Raw genomic sequence first — 23,179 nt, 5'->3', positions numbered from 1 at the left:
ATGTTCTCTCTTTCTTTTCTTCCTGTCTCAGATTCTCACATGCTTGAGTGAACACACAGATGGCCAATTTCCATTGGCATGGAAAAATGTCCATACAGTCACTGTGACAAAAACCTTCTGACAAAAGTTGCACGCAGGTGGTACGTACGTAAATCAGGAAGGTGGAAAAAATAGTAGCCCAAGAAACGCCGCCTTCTTAACAAAGAACGGAACATTTCCACAGACTCCTTGAAGAGTCGCAGTGTGCTTTATGGTTAACCAGAAAAAAAAGGAGTTAAAGAATAATAAAGACTTTGCAAAATAATTACAAATATAGACTGTTTTATGTCATTTCCTTGAAAAGACATGAGGTGAAAGAACAGAAACCAAGCATGACTGATGCAGAAGATGCAGCTGAAACTAATGTGTTTGCCAACCCAGAATCACATCAGCATCAAAAGAGACTCAGCCTCCGCCCTGTGACTAAACACCTGAATCAAATTTCCTGAACATGAGTTAATTATTATGCTCAGCATCAGAGTTTAAAACAGGTATAGGCCATGGCCTGGTGTTTAATAAAAAATAAAATAATTAAATAATAAAGAAAAAAGAGCCAGTTCCTTAAAGACATCATCCTCCAGGAAGTGACATTATTTTTAAAACAGCAGCACAAACATCAGTAAATAACATAAATGTGTATTAGTTAGTTTGTTTCACTATAAAACAATCAATCCTGTTTGATCAAATTAGAGAAATCTGTATATGAAATGTCTGATTTACATTTTTTTTTAAAAATAAAATAAATACCAAAATGAAAAATGAAAAATGTAATGTTTTCCAGTGCTAAAATTTTGATTCTTTTTTGATTCTTAAATCAAAATGCATTTACTGGAGAAGGAAAATGACATAAGAAGTCTTGTTTTCATCAAAATATAATATGCTAATAAAAATAAACCTAATTCAAAAAGAAGTTTTGAAGTTTTCATATTCCGCTGACAGACATTTAATACAAGACTTCATGTGTTCAGTTTGCATCTCAAGTAAATGTATCTTGATATAAGGATGATCAGATATTTGTACTGGAAAACAAGACAAAAATATGGAGGAAGATTTTTCAGTTCATGCAACATTTAATGCCACGCCTTTAAGAATTTAAGACTTTCCACTCTGATTTAAAAGGATGCTACATTCAAAAATGAAAATTGTCATCATTTACTCATCCTCTTGTTATTCCAAACCTGTATGAGTTTCTGTCTTCTTTTGAACACAAAAGGTATTTTGAAAAATGTTGCTAACCAAACAGTTGACGGTACCCATTGACTTCCATGGCATTTTTTCCCCATACTATGGATGTCAATGACTACCATATTTCTTTTGTGTTCACCAGAAATGAATGAAACTTCATACAGGTTTGGAACAACATGAGGGTGCGTAAATGATGGCAGAATTGTCATTTTCGGGTGAAGTGTTCCTTTAAGACCTTTTAAGGCCTTCAATTTTGGAAGGGTGAATTAAGGCCTTTTAAGACCTGCAGAAACCCTGATTTTGGAAAAGTCGTGAGCTTAAAGTGTAAAGCGTAACAGGATTGATCCTGATGGAGTCAATCCGGTGTGTGTTTGTACTGCAGTTTTACTGAGAACATATTCACTCTCTCAGAACAGGGTAGAAAATAGCAGCAGCCCGTCTAACACACACACACACACACACACACACTCGTGGTCACATGTGGCGTCGATGACACCAGCATCAGCAGCGTGGAGACGAAGGCTGCCATGGCAACAGCCAGATCCTCATGAGAATAAAGCAAATGAAATAAGCGGCTGAATGTGCCGCTGGTCAGATGAGCGCATCAAACAGATGCCACACTATTATTATTGATGAAATCAATAAAAGGGTGAAAGGTAAACACTGAACCTTTACTCTTATGCAAAATGGGTCACACCAATAATGGCGATTCTGAGTACTGCTTTGCTGTTAACCTGTGACAATAAATAATACAGCGGTGGATGCGGTTACCTGTGACTGCGGTAGACATTGAGGAGCAGGATGAGCACAGCGAGGGCATAACACGCCACATATGGACCTCCGAACAGACGGGTCAGACCTCTGGTCCTGTGCTCCCATCTGGCCACCTGAAACAAACACATCAGACAAATCAGCATATTAGGATTATTTCTAGGACTGGAGTAATGATGCTGAAAATTGAGCTTTGATCACAGGAATAAATTGTGTTTTAAAGTATGTTTAAGTAGAAAACTGTTTTTCGGTTTTACTGGGTTTTGTTCTGTATTTTTGATCAAATTAATGCAACTTTGATAAGCAGAAGAGACTTTTTTTTTAAAAAACATTAAAAATCTTATATTTGGAACCTACATTATATTATTTATGTGATGACAATGTCAAAGTTATCTCTGTATATTAAAATAGATATATCAGTGGAATAGTCTTTGAGCACAAATTATGTTCATTACAGTTTATCTTAGGATGCTTTTTTGTACTGAATGAGTTCTGTATTATCCAGTCCAATTCTTGTATATTATTATTTTATTTTTGTAAGTAAGTAGATAGATAGATAGATAGATAGATAGATAGAGTAAATAATCAGAAAACAAGTAAATAAATAAATAAACAGACAATTTAATGTGTGTATATACTGTTCAAACATAAAATACGAATGAAAAATTATGTTTTCATGTGCATATGGGAAATTGCATTGGTAAACCTGAAATTTGAATTCTTAAAATAACTTCAGGATATCTTGTTTAATTACTAAATATCTTTACAATCTTACATTTGTACATTTTTCACATGCATCTTTCTGACAATAATTGAAGTGCCCCGACCTCAGAACACCTGAGTCTCTCTTACCTTTCCTACATGCATAATAAACAAACAGCAGCCTGTTTTCAGCTTTCCAAATCATTAATGCATTTCTTCCACAAACCCTCTTTCTCGCAGGCTTTGTTTGTAATGGCTCTCCTCTACTGTATGGATATTCATAGTCAGCTCTATTGTGGGCAGACAGCGACCTGTTGGGAAAGCAGCTCTTATCTGAATTAGAGCCAAACCTGTGGCCTGCTGAACCGCGTAATTAACGAGCAGAGAGGCTCAGTTCAGGCCAGGTCACTGGCATCGCCATTACAGCAGATAAAATCGTTAAGAATACCGCACAGAGCCTAATTAACAACTTCTGAGAGAAGCATGAGGAACCAGATGGTGGGTTTGTACTCAGACAGTCATACACGCTCGCTTTGCTTGTAAATCTGCAGATCCTGCAGGTCGATCCGGGTGACCCAATCTGCTAATTGGGAAAATAAAAGTTTCGACTGTAGCATGTTCTCAAATAGCTGCGATAATGTCGACACTCACATTTCACAAGATGAGAATAAAATGAAGCAGAGCGTGGAATAAAATACCAATGTTGCCAAATATCAAATACCAAATATGCAAAACTCACCAGCAGCTGTAAATCAGCTCAAATTCCAAGAGAAACATTTTCCATGACACCTCATATCTCAACACATTTACTGAAATTATTTTAATAATCTTGAATTTTGACCTGAATAATATATATATATATATATATATATATATATATATATATATATATATATATTTTTTTTTTTTTTTTGTCACTGGTTGTGAATTCATTTTGGATATTGAAAGTTGGATATTAAAAGTTAAGATATTAAATATTAATATAATATTAATAAACCGATTTCTAGACTGAAAGCTCACAGCTGCATGTTGCTGCTGGTGTTTTCATTGTTTAATTAAATCATTAATATAATATAATATAATATAACATAGGAGTTAATTCCAAGAATAAGATGTACATTTCAAATACAACCGGAATTCCGGAAATGTAGGGACGTTTTTTAAATTTGAATAAAATGAAAACTAAAAGACTTTCAAATCACATGAGCCAATATTATATTCACAATAGAACATAGATAACAAATGTTTAAACTGAGAAATTTTACACTTTTATCCACTAAATGAGCTCATTTCAAATTTGATGCCCGCTACAGGTCTCAAAAAAGTTGACACAGGGGCAATAAAGGGCTGAAAAAGCAAGACATTTTGAAAAGATTCAGCTGGGAGAACATCTAGCAACTAATTAAGTTAATTGACATCAGGTCTGTAACATGATTAACTATAAAAGGGATGTCTTAAGAGAGGCAGAGTGTCATTGACATTACTAAATGGGCCCAGGAATACTTCCAGAAACCACTGTTGGTAAACACAATCCGCCATGCCATCTGCAGATGCCAACTAAAGCTCTATCATGCAAAAAGGAAGCCATATGTGAACATGGTCCAGAAGCCCCGTCATGTCCTGTGGGCCAAGGCTCATTTAAAATGGATCGTTTCAAAGTGGAAAAGTGTTCTATGGTCAGACGAGTCCAAATTTGTCATTCTTGTTGGAAATCAGGGACGCCATGTCCTCCGGGCTAAAGAAGAGGGAGAACTTCCAGCCTGTCATCAACGTTCAGTTCAAAAGCCAGAATCTCTGATGGTATGGGGATGCATAAGTGCATACAGTATGGGCAGCTTGCATGTTTTGGAAGGCACTATGAATGCTGAAAGATATATAAAGGTTTTAGAGCAGCATATGCTCCCCTCCAGACGATGTCTACTTCAGGGAAGGCCTTGTGTATTTCAGCAGGACAGTGCAAAACCACATACTGCAGCTATTACAACAGCATGGCTTCGTAGTAGAAGAGTCCGGGTGCTGAATTTGCCTGCCTGCAGACCAGATCTTTCATCTAAAGAGAACATTTGGTGCATCATTAAACGAAAAATATGTCAAAGACGACCATGAACTCTTCAGCAGCTGGAAACCTATATCAGGCAAGAATGGGACCAAATTCCAACACCAAAACTCCAGAAACTCATAACCTCGATGCCCAGACGTCTTCAAACTGTTTTGAAAAGAAACCATGGTGAACATGCCCCCGTCCCAACTATTTTGAGACCTGTAGCAGGCATCAAATGAGCTCATTTTGTGCATAAAATTGTAAAATTTTTCAGTTCAATCATTTGTTATGTTATCTATGTTGTATTGTGAATAAAATATTGGCTCATGTGATTTGAAATTCTTTTAGTTTTCATTTTATTAAAATTTAAAAAATGTCCCAACATTTCTGGAATTCGGGTTGTATAATTCAATATATGAATTCATAGACTACTGCAATATTTTTTCATTTAAAAAGATAGTAAAACTACAAAATAATAAAACTAAAAAATACTATATAAACTATATATACACTACATGTCAAAAGTTTGGAATAATTCAGATTTTCAAATGTTTTGAGTCTCTCCTGCTCACCAAAGCAAAGTCTCAGAAATAAGTCTCTTATGCTCACCAAGGCTGCATTTATTTGATCAAAAATACAGTAAAAACAGTAATATTGTGAAAATGTATTGCAAGTTAAAATAACCCTTTTCTGTGTGAATATCTGTTCAAATGTAATTTATTGCTGTGTTCAAAGCTGAATTTTCAGAATCATTACTGCAATCTTCAGTGTCACATGATCCTTCAGAAATCATTCTAATATACATTCAAAAGACTACATTTAAAAACATTAATAAATCTAAATTACTCCAAACTTTTGAGTCCCAGTCAAGTCATTGCACCATACAATTACATGAAAAAATTGTATGTATGTATTTACTTGACTGGGACTCCATTCGAACTTTAGTCAAATGGCAAAAAGCACGATCTAAACTATTATCCGTTCTAAACTGAGACTGAAAAGCGCTAACAGGACGTGATTTGTTAAGAATGGTCGTTCTGTCCCAAAACTAAAGTGTCAATCCTGGCATGTCGACTTTCCAGAAACAGTTGCACAATTCATTCGTTTCGTAATCTCAATCAAGGCTTCGCGAGATGACCGTAACTGTGTGTGCCCCATCGAAATCATTTCATTACTACTTCTGAAGAATTTATGGATGGCTAATATGCTTGTTAAATGGACTGAACGTCCTGTATATGGAAATGATGATATAAATCTGATGAAACTAAAGATGATTAGCATGCGTTCTGCAGAAGTCCATGCAGCAACGGCAGCGTGTGTTACAGCGTCCAGTCCTCATTAGAAGTGTATTATGCAGGCCGGCGCTCAAACAGAACAGAACAGAACATGCAGAGACAGTGTAATGATGTCAGGACGGCGCCACCATCGCCAACGTCTCAAGAAACGAGAGACTTCTGACCCAATAAACACGAATGTGATGCCAGATACTAATTACATTGGTCAAACTTCAGCCTTTTTTGATTTTAATCATGCACTTTCATTTTTCAGACACACAGACAAAGTTACTTTCTATTTTAGGTATGCAGTTGCAAAAATAGCTCCAAAGATAACAAAATGCATCATTAAAATAGTTCATATGAATTCATATTCACTGTAAATGAAGATGTAAATGTAAAAACAGACACTGATAACAGGCTATACCCGTTATAATTTGCATGTTTTCCAGGGTTAATTACTAAGAAAGGATGATTGTGAAAGGTGTGAGTGATGTGGCAGTGCATCTGACGTCAGACAGCAGAAAGGCTGAAGGTGAAAGTTTTACTTGCATCGATGCATTTAAAAAATATTTGGGTCTAAATTTAAGATATATGTATTTGAAATAAATTTCTATTTGGGTTACACGGTTTAAAAAAAAAAACTTAATGGGATGCACATTTGTCAGTCATTCATAAATTAAACGTAAGGTTTCTACACTCGAAAAATTATTTACTTATTTGTATCTACTTGATTTTATTTAAATAATATTTTTTAAAATGCATTTATTCAAGCTGCTTTGAATGAGCATAAATCTGTTAATTGTGAAAAAACAAATCAGTACGATGAATCATGATTGTCATCCCCTTCATGAAACAGTCGAGCCTGTCTGAGTTCTTTTTGCTCAAGATTAATTCAGCCTGTGTTACAAGGAACGATATAGAAAGTCATTTTTACCAACAGCTATTAGATTGTATAATCGATGTCATTTAAGATGATTGATTTTAGAAATCTTGAATTGTATATTGTATCGTATTGTATATTGTACAAACATGGTGTAGTGTGTATGCTTGAAACAAAGTGGTGCTACATGAAACGCAGTATTTGTAACTTTTTGTATTTATTTATTGTGTGGTGAGCTCTGCTGTAACGTGAATCTCCCTTTGGGATTAATAAAGTCAATCAATCAATCAATCAAAAATATGGCTAGTTAAACAAAATGCTTAAAAACAAGTTAGTAAAACAATATTTAGTTATGAATATAGATTTTATATATATATATATATATATAGAGAGAGAGAGAGAGAGAGAGAGAGAGAGAGAGACTGAAACTATGTGGATTTATTGATGATATAAATATAAACCTAGTTATTGTGTATTTAAAAAAAATATTTAGTTTATTAGTATTACAGAAATGTCACTTGTTTCAATTAAGCATTACTGACAAATATGGATAATATCACGTTAAGTTTATTATTTTGTTAAATTTTGCAACTCAAATGGATGAGAGTTTTATATGTAATTTAAATTATATATATATTTATAATATAAATATATAATTATATATATTGTGCTGGAGCTTTTCTGAGTCATTTATATCTTTATAACATCTTTTTTTTTTCTCAAAAAAGTGTGAATTGTGAGATAAAGTCACAATTATTATTATTTTTATTCTATGGCAGAAACATCCATATTCATACCTCTTACCAAAATAGCTCACAATAATCTCACCGAGTTTACAGTGTCTGCATATGATGCCAGAGATGAATATGAAAAGATACTGCAGGTAACACACACATACACATTTGTCAAAGGTGAAGCGTCACATACAGGCGTTCTGACACCTCTCATGAACTCAATCCTCAAGTGACGCATGCACCATCAGCCTGCACTCTGTAATTACACTAAAAATATCCTTCATTAAAGTCTGCTTACGAGAGCTGCTTACCATGACTCACAGCCAAAGCAACAAAGATTCACAAGACTATTAGAGTTTTTGTTAATTGACTTGTTCTGTGGCTTCAGAGAATGACAAGTCCCCATGCTGAAATATCAAATATGAACTAAACCACTTAGGATCCAATTAGCATTTACTAAATTATGGAAATTACATGCCAACAGTGAGTATGTTATGAAGCTGAAGAAATGCTTTTGCGTCTGTATGCCGAATAAAAACAACAACATGTGACTTTGTTATTCAAGACAATCTGTTGAGAAAATAACAAAACTTTACTGTGTTTCAGAGGGAAACATTTAAGAAACACTAACTTCTCATTGTACAGACTGAGATGATCCGGCTTATGAATGTCTAGAGAGAACCAGGTTATATTAAAAGTCATTTAAAAAGCTAAGAATTGCGTAAGCCGGCTCTCTGAGGAGTTTCGGTCCGTATTATATCTGATTAAACTGTTATTACTAGCTATTTCAGGTCTGTGTATCTGTGGCGTCAACAGAAAGGAATGTACTCGACTCAACAAAACCTGGAAATGCATTCGATTCATGATTGCATCAAATGTCAGTGTATTTCTAATAAGTTGATTGCAAATACCATCATGCATCAAGGGTTGCATGAAGAGATCAGCTCTTCATAAAACTGGCACATGCAGAAGATTTCTGCAGCATCGTCACTCTCTTACATCAAGTGTCATCTACAAGTCAGGGTTATTATAGTTAACTAGAAATAAAATATACTTTAACTGAAATAAAGTATAAAACACTTTTTTTGTATTTTAAAACTTAATTTATTTTATTATATCTAGTTGTCAAAACATCATTTCTCATTTTAATTTAGTTCAACTGGATGTAAAAAAATTAATAAAAAAAAATACTAAATAGACTAAACTAAATAGACATTAAAAGAATAACTACCGATTACAAAAACACATCTAAAATTAAAAAACGTAAAATACAAAAATAAAAATATATTAAAACAATGAAATTAAAATACTTTCATAACTAATTTCACTAATTTAAAATTTTTTTATTTTGTCAGTTTTATTTGTCAGTTTATTTTATTTATTTATTTATTTGTTTGCAATTTTGCAAATATTTTTTGACCAAATTGTGTTGCAGTGATTTTTGTCCAAAAAGTGTGTTAATGTTTTAAAAACGATACCCTATGTAAAATGTTACTTAAAAAATGTGCATCTGAATTAATAAAAAAATTAAATAATTAATGAATAATTAATAATAATGCATACATTGATCAATAAATGAATAAATAAATATATAAAAAACAAATGAATGAATAGGTAAATGAACAAGTGAATAAACAAAATAAATGAATAAATAAATAAATGTCACTTAGTTAGATTGTTTTTTCTTGTATTATGCACATACATTTATATATTTTTAAGTGTGGCCGCTTTATAGCAAGTCTCCTCTCTGTCTTTTGTGAGCCACACCTCACCAATCCAACCATTTGTCTATTTCTCCTCCATGCTCCTTTCATCCACTTTTCTCTATTGCTGATGTGATTTTGTGGGCTGAAGCGGCGCTCATTCACGGCGCCCGGTTCAGACTCATCAGGAGGGCGTCTCTGTCTCCAGAGCTCCATAAAAACCTTATGTAACATAATCCTGCCGTCTAATTGGACACACAGCATCTCCATCCATCTTCCCTGCTGCTTTCTCCATCAAAGGCACCTCTGAAGCCTTTAGTGGCCGTTTTAAAACATTCCTGTTGCAAACACTACAAAATACTGCATTCATTTCACACTGAGAGCAGCATTTCATGGAAAAACACATCAGAAGATCTGAAATATACTGATGCTTCGTCAACACTACAAATGCTTTACAGGACCCTATCAGTGTAAGTTTAGAATAAATTAGATACTTTTATATTTTTGTATTAATATGTTGAATTAATTTTTACTTTTATATTTTCTGATGCTAATAAAACATTACTCTCGTAGTATATTTACATGACAATATAGTTTTATTGTTTCAGCAAGTGAAAATGGGATTCAACCATTTGGACCTGGTGCCGCATTGAGATCCCGATATATCAGACTTCGGAAAAAGGACATGTTTGGCACTCATTCTATTTTATTATTAAGTTTTAGTAATTTTTTTTTTTTTTTACGAGAAATTACATGAGAAATGTTGACTTGGCAAATAGATTATTTTCATACTATTTTATTTCAGTTAAAATTCATTTTAAGTAATGAAAGGGTTTAGCTTCAGTTTTAATTAACTATAATAACCCTGCTGTATACACACATATACATATATACACACATGCAAGAAATATCAGGACCATCAACAGTTATCCATAGATTAGACAGTATATTATAGGTTACTGGTATGATTATAAAAATAATAATAATTATATATATATATATATATATACACACACACACACACACACACATGTATATAAACATACATACATAAAAAGTAGTGGTCAGAATTATTGGCACCCTTGGTAAATATGATCAAAGAAGGCTGTAAAAATTAATCTGCATTGTTAATCCTTTTGATCTTTTATTTAAAAAATTCACAAAAGTCTAACCTTTCATTGGATAATAAGAATTTAAAATGGGGAAATATCATTATGAAATAAATGTTTTTTTCTCAAATACACATTGGACACAATTATTGGCACCCCTAGAAATTAAAATATCTCTGAAGTATATTCCCATTCATATTCACAATTTTGAGCTCTCCAGGGTGATTATGAACATGAAATTATCCAGCCATGGCTTCCTGTTTCACAGAAATATAAATAGGAGCCCAAAGCCCAAATTCCCTCCATCATCCATCACAATGAGAAAAACCAAAGAATATATTTCTGATGTGCAGCAAAAGATAATTGAGCTTCACAAATTAGTGAAGTGGCTTTAAGAAAAGAGCTAGAGCAGTGAAAATTCCCATTTACACCATCAGGGCAATAATTAAGAATTTCCCATCAACATAAAATGTTAGGAAACTGCCTGGAAGAGGACGTGTGTCTATATCGTCCTAATGCACGGTGAGAAGGAGAGTTTGAGCGGCTAAAGACTCTCCAAGGACCACAGCTGGAGAATTGCAGAAAATAGTTGTCTCGGGGTCAGAAAACCTTAAAAAAAATTGGTCAAACAGCACCTACATCAGCACATGTTGTTTGGGAGGGTTTCAAGAAGAATGCTCCTCGCTCATCCAAAAACAAACTCCAGCATATTCAGTTATCAGACACGACTGGAACTTCAAATGGGACTGGCTTCTATGGTCAGATGAAACTAAAAAATGAGCTTTTTAGCAGCAAACACTCAAGATGGGTTTGGTGAACACAGGGATAAAAAGTACCCCATGTGTACAATGAAATATACTGCTGTATTTTTGATGTTGTGGGCCTATATTTCTGCTGGAGGTCCTGGACATCTTGTTTAGACGCATGGCATCATGGATTCTATCAAATACCAACAGATAAAAAAAATCAATAAGTGACTGACTCTGTTAGAAATCTTATAATGGGCCATGTTTGGATCTTCCAACCGTACAACAATCCACAAACAAACACCAAAACTAAAACAAAAATGGGTCACTGAGCACAAAACCAAGCTTCTGCTGGCCGTTCCAGTCCTCTGACCTGAACCCTGTAGAACATGAGTGAACTGAAGAGAAGAAGCAGCAACATGGAGCTGTGAATCTAAAGGGTCTGGAGTGATTCTGGATGAAGGAATGGTCTCTGATCTCTTGTCAGGTGTCTCTAACCTCATCAGGCATTACAGGAGAACATTTAGAGCTGTTAAACTGGCAAATGGTGGTTTCAAAAAGTATTGAATAAAAGGGTGCCGTTAATTGTGTATTAGAGAAAAACATTTATTTCATAATGATATTTCCCCCCATTTTAAATTCTTATTATCCAATGAAAGGTTAAATTTTTGTGATTTTTTTAAATAAAAGATCAAAAGGATTAACAATGCAGATTAATTTTCACAGCCGCCTTTGATCATATTTACCAAGGGTGCCGATAATTCTGACCATTTCTGTATATACATATTATATATATATATATATATATATATAAACTCTTTAAAAATTCTTGAGGAATTCAAACAATGTCAGATGAATTATGTTGTCCCAAAAAATAAAGTAAAAAAGTTTTTGACTTTATTTTTTATTTCATCTTTTTATTATTTTCTGACCCACATGCTTTTTAGGTTAAGAAGTGTCTGAGAAGTGCATGCATCATTCTTGTATTGGGTGTTTCAAATATCAGAGCAAATGGAGCATTATGTCATATACTGTGGATCAGAATCTGACTGAATTTTCTGATAAATGTATCATGTGACGCCAACAATGCACGAGCAGAAACACACACACACACACACACACACACACACACACTCGTTTTTGTGAAAAGTGGGGACATTCCATAGGTGTAATGGTTTTTATACTGTACAAACCCTACACCTAAAGCTACCCCTTACTGGAAACTTTGTGCATTTTTACTTTCTCAAAAAAACTCACTCTTTATGATTTATAAGCATTCTGAAATGTGGGGACATGGGGCAATGTCCTCATAAGTCACCTTCTCCTTGTAATACCTATGTCATACCCATGTCGTTATACAAATTTATGTCCTCATTTGTCACAAAAACGCACACACACTCACTCACTCACACACACACACACACGTTTGTTTTAGTGGTTTACGTGGACTCTCCAGGCGTAATGGTTTTTATACTGTACTTACTGTATGTGCTATTGTCCTACACCAACCCTACACCTAAACCTACCCCTTACAGGAGACTGTCTGCATTTTTAGATAAAAAAAGAAACACCATTTAGTATGTTTTTTAAGCCTTTTGTTTTACGGGGACATAGGCAGTGTCCTCATAAACCACCTTCAAATTGTAATACCTCTGTCATACCCATGTTATTATACAAATTTTGTCCCCGTAAACCACAAAAACCAGTACACACACACACACTCTCTCTCTCTCTCTCTCTCTCACACACACACACACTCTCTCTCTCTCTCTCACACACACACACACACACACACACACACACACACACACACACACACACACACACACGCACTCACACACACTCACACACACTCTCTCTCTCTCACACACACACACACACACACACACACACACACACACAACACAGGTCAACAGAACAAACCCAAAGGCTTTATCAGAAACAAACAAGATCACTGGACTGAACTTGTGAAACTACACATGTATCTAATATTACTAATTATTAAGTATATTAAGCAAGTAACATTGAATTGAACATGACATTTTTAAGTAGAATAGTGATGAAACTATTTTATTTTGAAATTAACTTCAGAAATCTTTGCTTTATCTACAGCTTCAAAAATCTCTTTTTTACAGTGTCGGAAGAAACTGGTAACACTTTACAATATTTTTTATTTTTTATAAATTAAGATTAAATGCAACCATTAACAATGGATTAACACGAACAATACTTTGTTAATGTTAGTTTCTACATTTTCTAATAAATTTAAAAATTAAATGCTGTATATTTGTTAACGCATTATGAAATAATGCTAGTTAACAATGAACAATAGTATATTTACATGACTAGACAAACACAAAATCACATGAGTTTCAGCAAGTGAAAATGGGATTCAACCATTTGGACCTGGTGCCGCATTGAGATCCCGATATATCACACTTCGGAAAAAGGACATGTTTGGCACTCATTCTATGCAATTGTATTGATAGAGAGAAACAAGATGCATTTCTACTTTCAATATTATTTGCTCTTCAGATATTATTCTTTAAAAACAAAAAGTGTCTGCAAAGTGACTCACATTTGGTTTTTGACCACTGACAATGTGTACAATTTTACTCCTGGAGGCATGTTGAGAACCCTGTATCTCTAAAAATGAACCATATAGGGCCTTAAAAATGAAGATGTCAAAAGACTAGTTTGCAAAAAAGCTAAATCTAAAATGCATTAAGATATCTTTAAGACTTCTTGAGTTACAGGCATGCAAACTTTGGAGAAAAAAAAACTTGAAAAGTGCTTTTTCCCCATTTTTGAATGGTCACCATTGGCATATAATGAAACAAAGATTTCTAAAGTCAACAGATTTTACTAATAGACCTACCAATCTCTGTGTAAAATTAATAAAGTGATGCTGCAAAATTTCTGAAGTCATTTTTACCCCCCCTGCAATTTGGCTCTGAATCTTAAGTGAGATTTCTTTGTTCAGTTCTGTACTGCACATCATAGAAACCCAGTGCGTTAAAATAACCTGGGGAATCTGTGGATTGAGTTTGACTGTCTTGAACTCAGAGAGCGTCTCGTGTCCTCCAGGCTTTTCTGCTGTTTTGGTGTGGATGCGCATGAATGCCTGCTGATGCGTCACACACTCAGCATGTGATATAGGGTTAACACACTCCAGTCAACATGTGATATAGGGTTAACACACTCCGCCTGAGAGATTCACTCACACCATTTCTCTTGTTTGAGAGGCTTGTGATGAACTGATGGACAGGAAGATCTTCAGATCTGAATTATGGTGGACAGTACTATACGGAGTAATGCACTTTTCTCTCATTATTTACAGTACTGACTCTCATGTGGTTTAAAATTTGGATGCGTTTGTTTTGAACAGACAAATGTTGAATGTTTAAACAGCTCTTTTTAGTCCCTCCAGTTTTTCACAATTCTGATCACAGAACACAATGCAAAATCAACTAAATACCTCAACAAAATGAGATCCTGCATAATCCACCATTTAACCACAAAACAATCTCAAAAAGCGCAGCACTACTTCAAGTTATTGACATGATAGTGTGATGAATCATGCATTAATGTTAATCAAACAAAAGAAAAGAAGAAAATCAGTCACTGCTCTTGACTGCATAACTACATAACTTATGCAATCACACATGCATTCATACAGTGAAGAAGCATGCAATTTTTTATTTTATTTTTATTCATTTTAGGTAACATTTATTGTAATTCAAGTAGCGAAAATAATTTTTGTATTCATTATTTGTGCATTATTTGCTAAATTCTGGAAATTACAGCCACAAAATCAGTCATTTTAATTGACTGACTGATTTATTGATTGTTTAATTACTGTCTTTTCCATACAAGGAATTTATACTATTACAACCATAAATATGGTTTATATGACTTCTTTTCAGTGTTTTCTATGAAATAAAAAAATTTTTTTTCAACACAAAATCTTTTTTGTGTTTTACTAAAGAATGAAAGTAACAAATGAGGGTGACATCATTTCTCAAGTATATACTGATTGAGAAGTAATCACAGATCCCATCTTCCTCACATCACCTCTCATGAACTCTTCAATTCTGTATCACACACTACAGCCAACGGCAGCTGTTCCTGCAATCACTGAGAGCTCGAAAACTTTCATTTATTCACAGAGTCTGAGTCGAGAGCTCACGTCTCTTCGTCTTTTCTCCTGTAAGATAATCAGTAGCTCTTCATCAACATTCAGTCATTTGAGGTCATCTGATCTGGTTTCCTTTATTTGTTTTGGGCTGCAGGTCAGCTGTCCCGGCTTTCACTTAAGTGCCATATTTTATATGCATCTCAGGCTGTTTTTGTGGATTTCTGTATTTTGATTACTGTACAACAGTGTTTTGGAACATGCTGTAGGACATTAAAGATCTGTGATACAGATGATGAATTTTTATTACTAATGTCAAATGGGTGCTCACTGCAATTTTTCTGCTAAATATAATTTTAAATGGATTTAAAATGAAAAAAAAAAAAAAACCCTTAGCTGTGTTTGTGATTATACATCAATATCCTTTAAAGCTCCTTTAAAAATTTATATTACATGCATGTTATTCGCACTAAGTTATGAAGCGATTTCCGTTTTATTTCGATTAATCATGCAGCCCTAATAGGGATCCTCATAAATCTACATGCAATTTGATACCGTACAGATTTTCTTTAAATGCATTTCACTTCATTGATCTGAACCTATTCCAGGACTAGATTTTCCAAGTAATTATTTTCAGACTGTCATTACAGAGCGATGCTTTTGGCTGACTCTGCCACAAGTGTCTCTCCCAGAATGCAGTGCGTGACGCACTTTCATGCCCATGTAAGGCTGTTTCAGGCTGCAGTAAGGTAGAAAATGCATCCAAAAATGGCAACCCCTCCACATCTACTGAGATGACGGCATCCAAGAAATCAATTAAGTCTCTATCAGTCAAATAAAGTGGAGTAGAGCACCAATTAGAACGGATGCCACTGACTGGACATGATTTCTAGCATGAAGCAGAAAACAATGAAAAACCTAAATATAGACTCCATAGTTACCATTTCATAGACACCATTTGACTCAGTGAACTGAATGAATTAATGAATGAATTATATAGCAAAGATGTTATTTTGTTCTTTTTTCCCCAGACGTAAACAGAATCATTAAGCAGAACTGGAACCAAAATCATTAAATTAATGTCTTGCAGTTAAACTACAAAATAAAATAAAATAAAATAAAATAATAAAAGTAAAACAAAAAATAATTAAGCAGATATGGAACCAAAATCATTAAACGAATGTCCTGTAGCTGAATTGCAAAAAATTAAATAAAACAGAATAATAAAATCATTAAGCAGAACTGGAAACAAAATAGTTGAATTAAAAGATTAGTTCACTTCCAGAATGAAAATTTCCTGATAATTTACTCACCTCCATATCATTCAATATGTTCATGTCTTTCTTTCTTCAGTTGAAAAGAAATTAAGTTTTTTGAGGAAAACATTCCAGGATTTTTCTCCATAAAGTGGGTTGAAGGTCCAAATTGCAGTTTCAATGCAGCTTCAAAGGGCTCTACATGATCCCAGCCGAGGAATAAGGGTCTTATCATGGATCATGAGCTGTTCCAAGCCTTCTCCATGCTTCTTTCTTCCTGTCATTCTAATACAGGTTGATCTTAATTCCAGTCTTTTTTTTAGATGTTTTTTTTTGCAAAGTCTAGTCTGGCCTTGTTTGCAGCTTGTGGTGAAGCCTCTGTATTTGCTCTGGTGAAGTCTTCTCTTGATTGTAGACTTTGACGGTGACATGTCTGCCTCCTGGAGAGTGTTCTTCTCTTGGCTAGATGTTGTGAAAGGGTTTTTCTTTACCATGGAGAGGATTCTCCGATCATCCACCACTGTTGTCCTCCATGGACGTCCAGGCCTTTTGATATTGCTGAGCTCACCAGTGCATTCTTTTTTTCTCAGAATGTACCAAACTGTTGATTTGGCCGCTCCTAATGTTCCTGCCATCTTTCTGATGGATTTGCTTTGTTTTTGAAGCCTAACAATTGTCTGTTTCACTTGTATGGAGAGCTCATTTGACCGCATGACGTGGGTTCACAACAGTTCCCGAATGCAAATATCGTCAGCACAGCTGAAGAGTTCTGCGTTCAAATGCACGCAATAGGCTAAAGCTTGCCGCAAAGCACCGTCAAAAGTAATTACCATGAATGTGTCAGGGGGAAATAGTAAGGAGATATTTGAATTATTTACTAGTAAACTAGTGTTTTCTGAGTCCATGTCGCAAGGATGAAGTTGCCGATCCTGACTCGCCATCTCATTAGACACGCCTTTAGCGAGAAGTGCATCTTTACGCATTATGATTATATTGGCCACCACTGAAGTCCACTATATGGAAAAATTCCTGGATTTTTTTTCTTAAAAAAATGGAAGACAGAAAGCCAACATCTGGGATAACATGGGGTGAGCAAATTATCAGGACATTTTTATTCTGGAAGTGAACTAATCCTTTAATGTCCTACATCTGAACTGTAGTCAGTTAATTAGTTAGTTAGTAAGTAGTTTAAATTAAATTAAATTAAATTAAATTAAAAACAGCAACTTTTTTTTTTTTAATTAATGTCCTGAATTTGAACTGAAAAAATAAAATAAAAATAATAATTAACTGGAACCAAAATAATTAAATTAATGTTCTACAGTTGAACTGTCAAAATAAAATAAAACAAAATAAATAAAATCATTAAAAAGTACTGGAAACAAAATAGTTAAATTAAATTAAAAACAACCAAAATCATTAACCCTCTATGGCGTTGCCCTCAGGCAACAAACTACCTTTTTGGACCTCTCACCGCCCCTTTAATTTTTAAATAAAAAAAATATACATATATAAAATCACCTGACATGTTTGTTCAATGAAATGAGGGTCTAAAGTGGGTGTGGCCTTTTTTGGGGGTGTGGGGCAATCCTTTCAGGAAACAAAGCCACATGGGACACAGTGCCAACAATTGGTAAGATAAATATCACTTTTCAACATGTTTAAATTTAAATAACTTTATTTTTTTTTTAAAATGCATGTGCATTAGTATGTAAGGAAGTATGTTTGATTGTTTAAAGACTTATTTTATTTTTATTTATATACTAAAACAGTGGGGGGTTTTTTGTTCGTTGCCTCAGGGCAACATTGTGCAGTTAGACCACTTTTGTTTAGCCAATATCATGCTATAGAGTGGAGATGTGCTCAGATGCATAATCAGGAATATGATGCATTCATGTCCTCCAGGGCAGTTTTTACAAGCTCAGAAAACTTAAAGAATGTGCATTATTGTTATTATTATTATTATTATGCCACAGAGAATTATGGGAAATGTAATTTTGTCACTCAAGCATATCAGCTCATGAACTGGTTAAATGAGTGGTGTTTTCTCGCAAAATGTATCGATCTTCATTAACAGTACATATAATGTGCGCGCACACACACATTTTATGATGGATATATTATCAGGGACCCCCAAGCTACCAAAAAATGGGATGAAATATTTTATTTCCACTTAAAATAAAAATTCATGCCATATAGGGTTAAATTAATGCAATGCAGTTGAACTGCAAAAAAAAGTAGCAGTAATGGAATTTCTTTTTTACCCCAAAAGCACTAAAATAAAGAATGTAAGCATTAAGTAACCAGAATCATTAAGCAGAACTGGAATCAAAATCATTAAGGCTCTCTACGGGCTCACAGCAGCAACAGCCGCCCGTTTCAGCATGCTGAATCCGCATCAGGGCCGTCGATGAGAGTGAGAACTCTGATTGGCAGTTCAGTTTAGCGAACAAGTCAGTCGCCGAGAATTAAAGCGAAAGAGATGAAAACGAGCAAGTAGGTCAAGACGGCACAGACAGAAGGCTGTTGTAATGTTACCTGATCTTACCCGAGCATTCCAGTACATGAATATTTTCATAAAAACATGAGATGCTTAAAATGAAGAAACATAACTGATATTCAAAATGGTAAGCAAGTGCTGCTTGACAGGCAGGAAGGACGGCGTATCGAAGCAAAAATGTTTTTGAATCATCTACCCTGCCTGTAAGCGGTGACATAAGAAGAGGATGATGATCTCTGACTCGTTCATCTCCTGTCCTAAAAACCTAATTGCCCAGACGAGATGGAGTCCTATGGCAGTGTGTTAGTGTGTCAGAGGATGTAAAGAACTCGGATGTGCTGTAATAATGAGAAATTTGCAGTGCTGTGGCCCACATAACAATATCCACAACCACAGCGGGGGCCTGTGACCACAGGCGCGGAAAGTGGGAGTGCTGAGAACGCTGCAGCATCCCATATTTTTTTATGTGGGCAACTGTTTAAAAAAAAAAGTATATTATTATACACTGTATATTTATACTGGAATATTTGGGATTTGACTATGAAAAGAGATTTGATTATGTTTGAGTTCTGAGTTATTCAATAATTCAAATCAAATCAAGATGTGTATTATTAACCAAGCAGATCTGTTGTTGCCGATTACAACGCGTAACTTTAAGGTTACCTGAGGGACCTAATTTCAGTTAGACACACGAAGCGCAGTGTGAATTTGAGCATGTCGCAAAAGAGAATTTCTGAGTATTTCAAAAACCCTAAAAATATTAAAGTTTCAAGGACGAGCGTGGATGATTCAACTACCACCAACTCCGTGTCCAGCTCCACCACCGGCGGCCCTGTCAACGCTGGTCCTGCTGTCCAGTCTGCTAACGTCGTCCCTTCTTCAGCTAAAGACCGTGGTTACAGCGACAGCAGAAGAAAATTGTTATAATAAAGATACATTTAAACATTTTCTATGGTTGCTCCGATGTTTATAATATTTAGTTTACGTTGGCTATTTTTCTATTTCTATCTGTTCTTCGAAATATTTACCCTTTGCCCATTAATTTAACAGTTGTAAGAATTAACATTATCAAAGTTATTAAACTGATGCATACTTGATGCGCGCATTCTGCCATGCCAAATCATGCACGCAGCACTGCATGCTTGCTTTTATGTTTGTTAATGTTATGTTTGTGTTGTGGGATCTGTAGGTTGTGGCTAGGACTAGGTGATTCGTCTTAAAATATATATATATATATATATATATATATATATATATATATATATATACTCTTTTTAATAATATATACAGTGGGGCAAAAAAGTATTTAGTCAGCCACCAATTGTGCAAGTTCTCCCACTTAAAGATGAGAGAGGCCTGTAATTTTCATCATAGGTATACCTCAACTATGAGAGACACAATGAGAAAAAAAAATCCAGAAAATCACATTGTAGGATTTTTAAAGAATTTATTTGCAAATTATGGTGGAAAATAAGTATTTGGTCAATAACAAAATTTCATCTCAATACTTTGTTATATACCCTTTGTTGGCAATGACAGAGGTCAAACGTTTTCTGTAAGTCTCACACACTGTTGCTGGTATTTTGGCCCATTCCTCCATGCAGATCTCCTCTAGAGCAGTAATGTTTTGGGGCTGTCGCTGGGCAACACGGACTCCAAAGATTTTCGATGGGGTTGAGATCTGGAGACTGGCTGGGCCACTCCAGGACCTTGAAATGCTTCACGAAGCCACTCCTTCGTTGCCAGGCGGTGTGTTTGGGATCATTGTCATGCTGAAAGACCCAGCCACGTTTCATCTTCAATGCCCTTGCTGATGGAAGGAGGTTTTCACTCAAAATCTCACGATACATGGCCCCATTCATTCTTTCGTTTACGGATCAGTCGTCCTGGTCCCTTTGCAGAAAAACAGCCCCAAAGCATGATGTTTCCACCCCATGCTTCACAGTAGGTATGGTGTTCTTTGGATGCAACTCAGCATTCTTTGAGTTTTTACCAAAAAGTTCTATTTTGGTTTCATCTGACCATATGACATTCTCCCAATCCTCTTCTGGATCATCCAAATGCTCTCTAGCAAACTTCAGACGGGCCGGACATGTACTGGCTTAAGCAGGGGACACGTCTGGCACTGCAGGATTTGAGGCCTTTGTTACTTTGGTCCCAGCTCTCTGCAGGTCATTCACTAGGTCCCCGTGTGGTTCTGGGATTTTTGCTCACAGTTCTTGTGATCATTTTGACCCCACGGGTGAGATCTTGCGTGGAGCCCCAGATCGAGGAGATTATCAGTGGTCTTGTATGTCTTCCATTTTCTAATAATTGCTCCCACAGTTGATTTCTTCACACCAAGCTGCTTACCTATTGCAGATTCAGTCTTCCCAGCCTGGTGCAGGTCTACAATTTTGTTTCTGGTGTCCTTTGACAGCTCTTTGGTCTTGGCCATGCTGGAGTTTGGAGTTGGACTGTTTGAGGTTGTGGACAGGTGTCTTTTATACTGATAACGAGTTCAAACAGATGCCATTAATACAGGTAACGAGTGGAGGACAGAGGAGCCTCTTAAAGAAGAAGATACAGGTCTGTGAGAGCCAGAAATCTTGCTTGTTTGTAGGTGACCAAATACTTATTTTACCGAGGAATTTACCAATTAATTCTTTAAAAATCCTACAATGTGATTTTCTGGATTTTTTTTTCTCATTTTGTCTCTCATAGTTGAGGTATACCTATGATGAAAATTACAGGCCTCTCTCATCTTTTTAAGTGGGAGAACTTGCACAATTGGTGGCTGACTAAATACTTTTTTGCCCCACTGTATATATAAAAAATGTATTAAAAAAATATATTAAATTTTTCTTTATAATTGTTTAAACGCTTAGGCTAATGTATTTCCCGTGTGCAGTCAAATGTAGTGGTGTATGGGCTATGCAGTGTTCTCTTCTCAGCGATTTAGTTATTTATATTAATTTTTTATTTTTGTTCTCAGCGATATGCTTATTGTGTTTCCCTGAGTTTTGATGTGTTTTATATACACTCTGTATTGTTTCCTAATGGTTTCTTAATAAAAATCAATCTGCCTGTGACAATGAAGTGCTAAATCTCAAGAAAAGATGCCATACTGTATATTAGACATGCATGAGGAAGCACAGCACCAGAGGAGACTGAGGCTTATTTTTAGGGCATTTTCACACTACAGCGTTTGGTGTGGAAACGATTTTGACGTCAGATTTTTTTTTAGTTCGTGCGAGAGTTTTTTTTAGATCACACTGATTATTGTGAATGATTTAAATGCTTTGCTCATGTCACTTGCATAAGTTTAATACTTTTCAACAATACACAAGTCATTAATCCACACTGAAATTAGTAGGGATGCACGATATTGGATATTTGCCGATATCCGATGTGCTGATATATTTCCTGTTGTTTGGAAACAACACCAAGTCTCTCCTGTGCAGAAATTATAAGCAAATTATTTTAAATTTTTGTTAGTTTTTAACAAGAACTTATTTGTTCAAATTAAATAAACAATAATGAAGCTCTTTTATAATGACAGTACACTGAAGATTTGAAAATAACTATAAATAAACTATATATCAAATCGCTGCATTTTTTTCAGAAAGATGCAGTGATAACCTTATTTTATTTTAAGATTTAACATTTGTATATTGTCTAAAGCAAAAGAGTCCTGAATATCTTTGAGAGCTCATAATTTGTTTAAAAAAATATTACACATTAATAAATCAGTATATATAAAATTATTTAATTTAAGTGTCATGTTAAGTTATAGCTTCTGACCTCTAAATCAAAACATACTCATGATTTTATGGCATCAATTACTGCTTTATTTAATCAGAAACTGTCTAAATATTATTTGTGTATTTTTCTTTCATTTTATTAGAAGTAGGCCAACAGCGCCCCCTACGGAATTAAAACTCCTTACTGAGAGGGCATTAGGACCCGGGGGAGGCTGCCACTGCACGTGCTATTACTGTTGACTCTATCACATACTGAACGTGTCATTCTGTATGTGCATTCTCAGTTTATATTCAGCAATCCAAAACAGTGAATCTAATCACTATTCAGGCGAAAGTTCGCATCAAGAATGACCACACT

At 35.0% G+C, this 23,179-nt stretch overlaps 1 protein-coding gene across 5 annotated transcripts in view; it reads right to left on the bottom strand.

Annotated features, from left to right (window-relative positions):
- The window catches only part of pemt (phosphatidylethanolamine N-methyltransferase), an 86,566-nt gene that overhangs the window by 44,363 nt on the left and 19,024 nt on the right, over positions 1–23,179 (bottom strand). For all 5 annotated transcript variants that reach the window (XM_058792757.1, XM_058792760.1, XM_058792756.1 and 2 more), the window contains one exon: positions 1,996–2,111. In XM_058792757.1, coding sequence (XP_058648740.1) covers positions 1,996–2,111 — 116 coding nt within the window. The remainder of the gene's footprint in view (positions 1–1,995; positions 2,112–23,179) is intronic.

Source organism: Onychostoma macrolepis, chromosome 12, assembly GCF_012432095.1.
Source record: "Onychostoma macrolepis isolate SWU-2019 chromosome 12, ASM1243209v1, whole genome shotgun sequence".
NCBI classification, from domain to species: Eukaryota; Metazoa; Chordata; class Actinopteri; order Cypriniformes; family Cyprinidae; genus Onychostoma; species Onychostoma macrolepis.
This window is presented reverse-complemented; position numbering and strand designations above follow the sequence as displayed.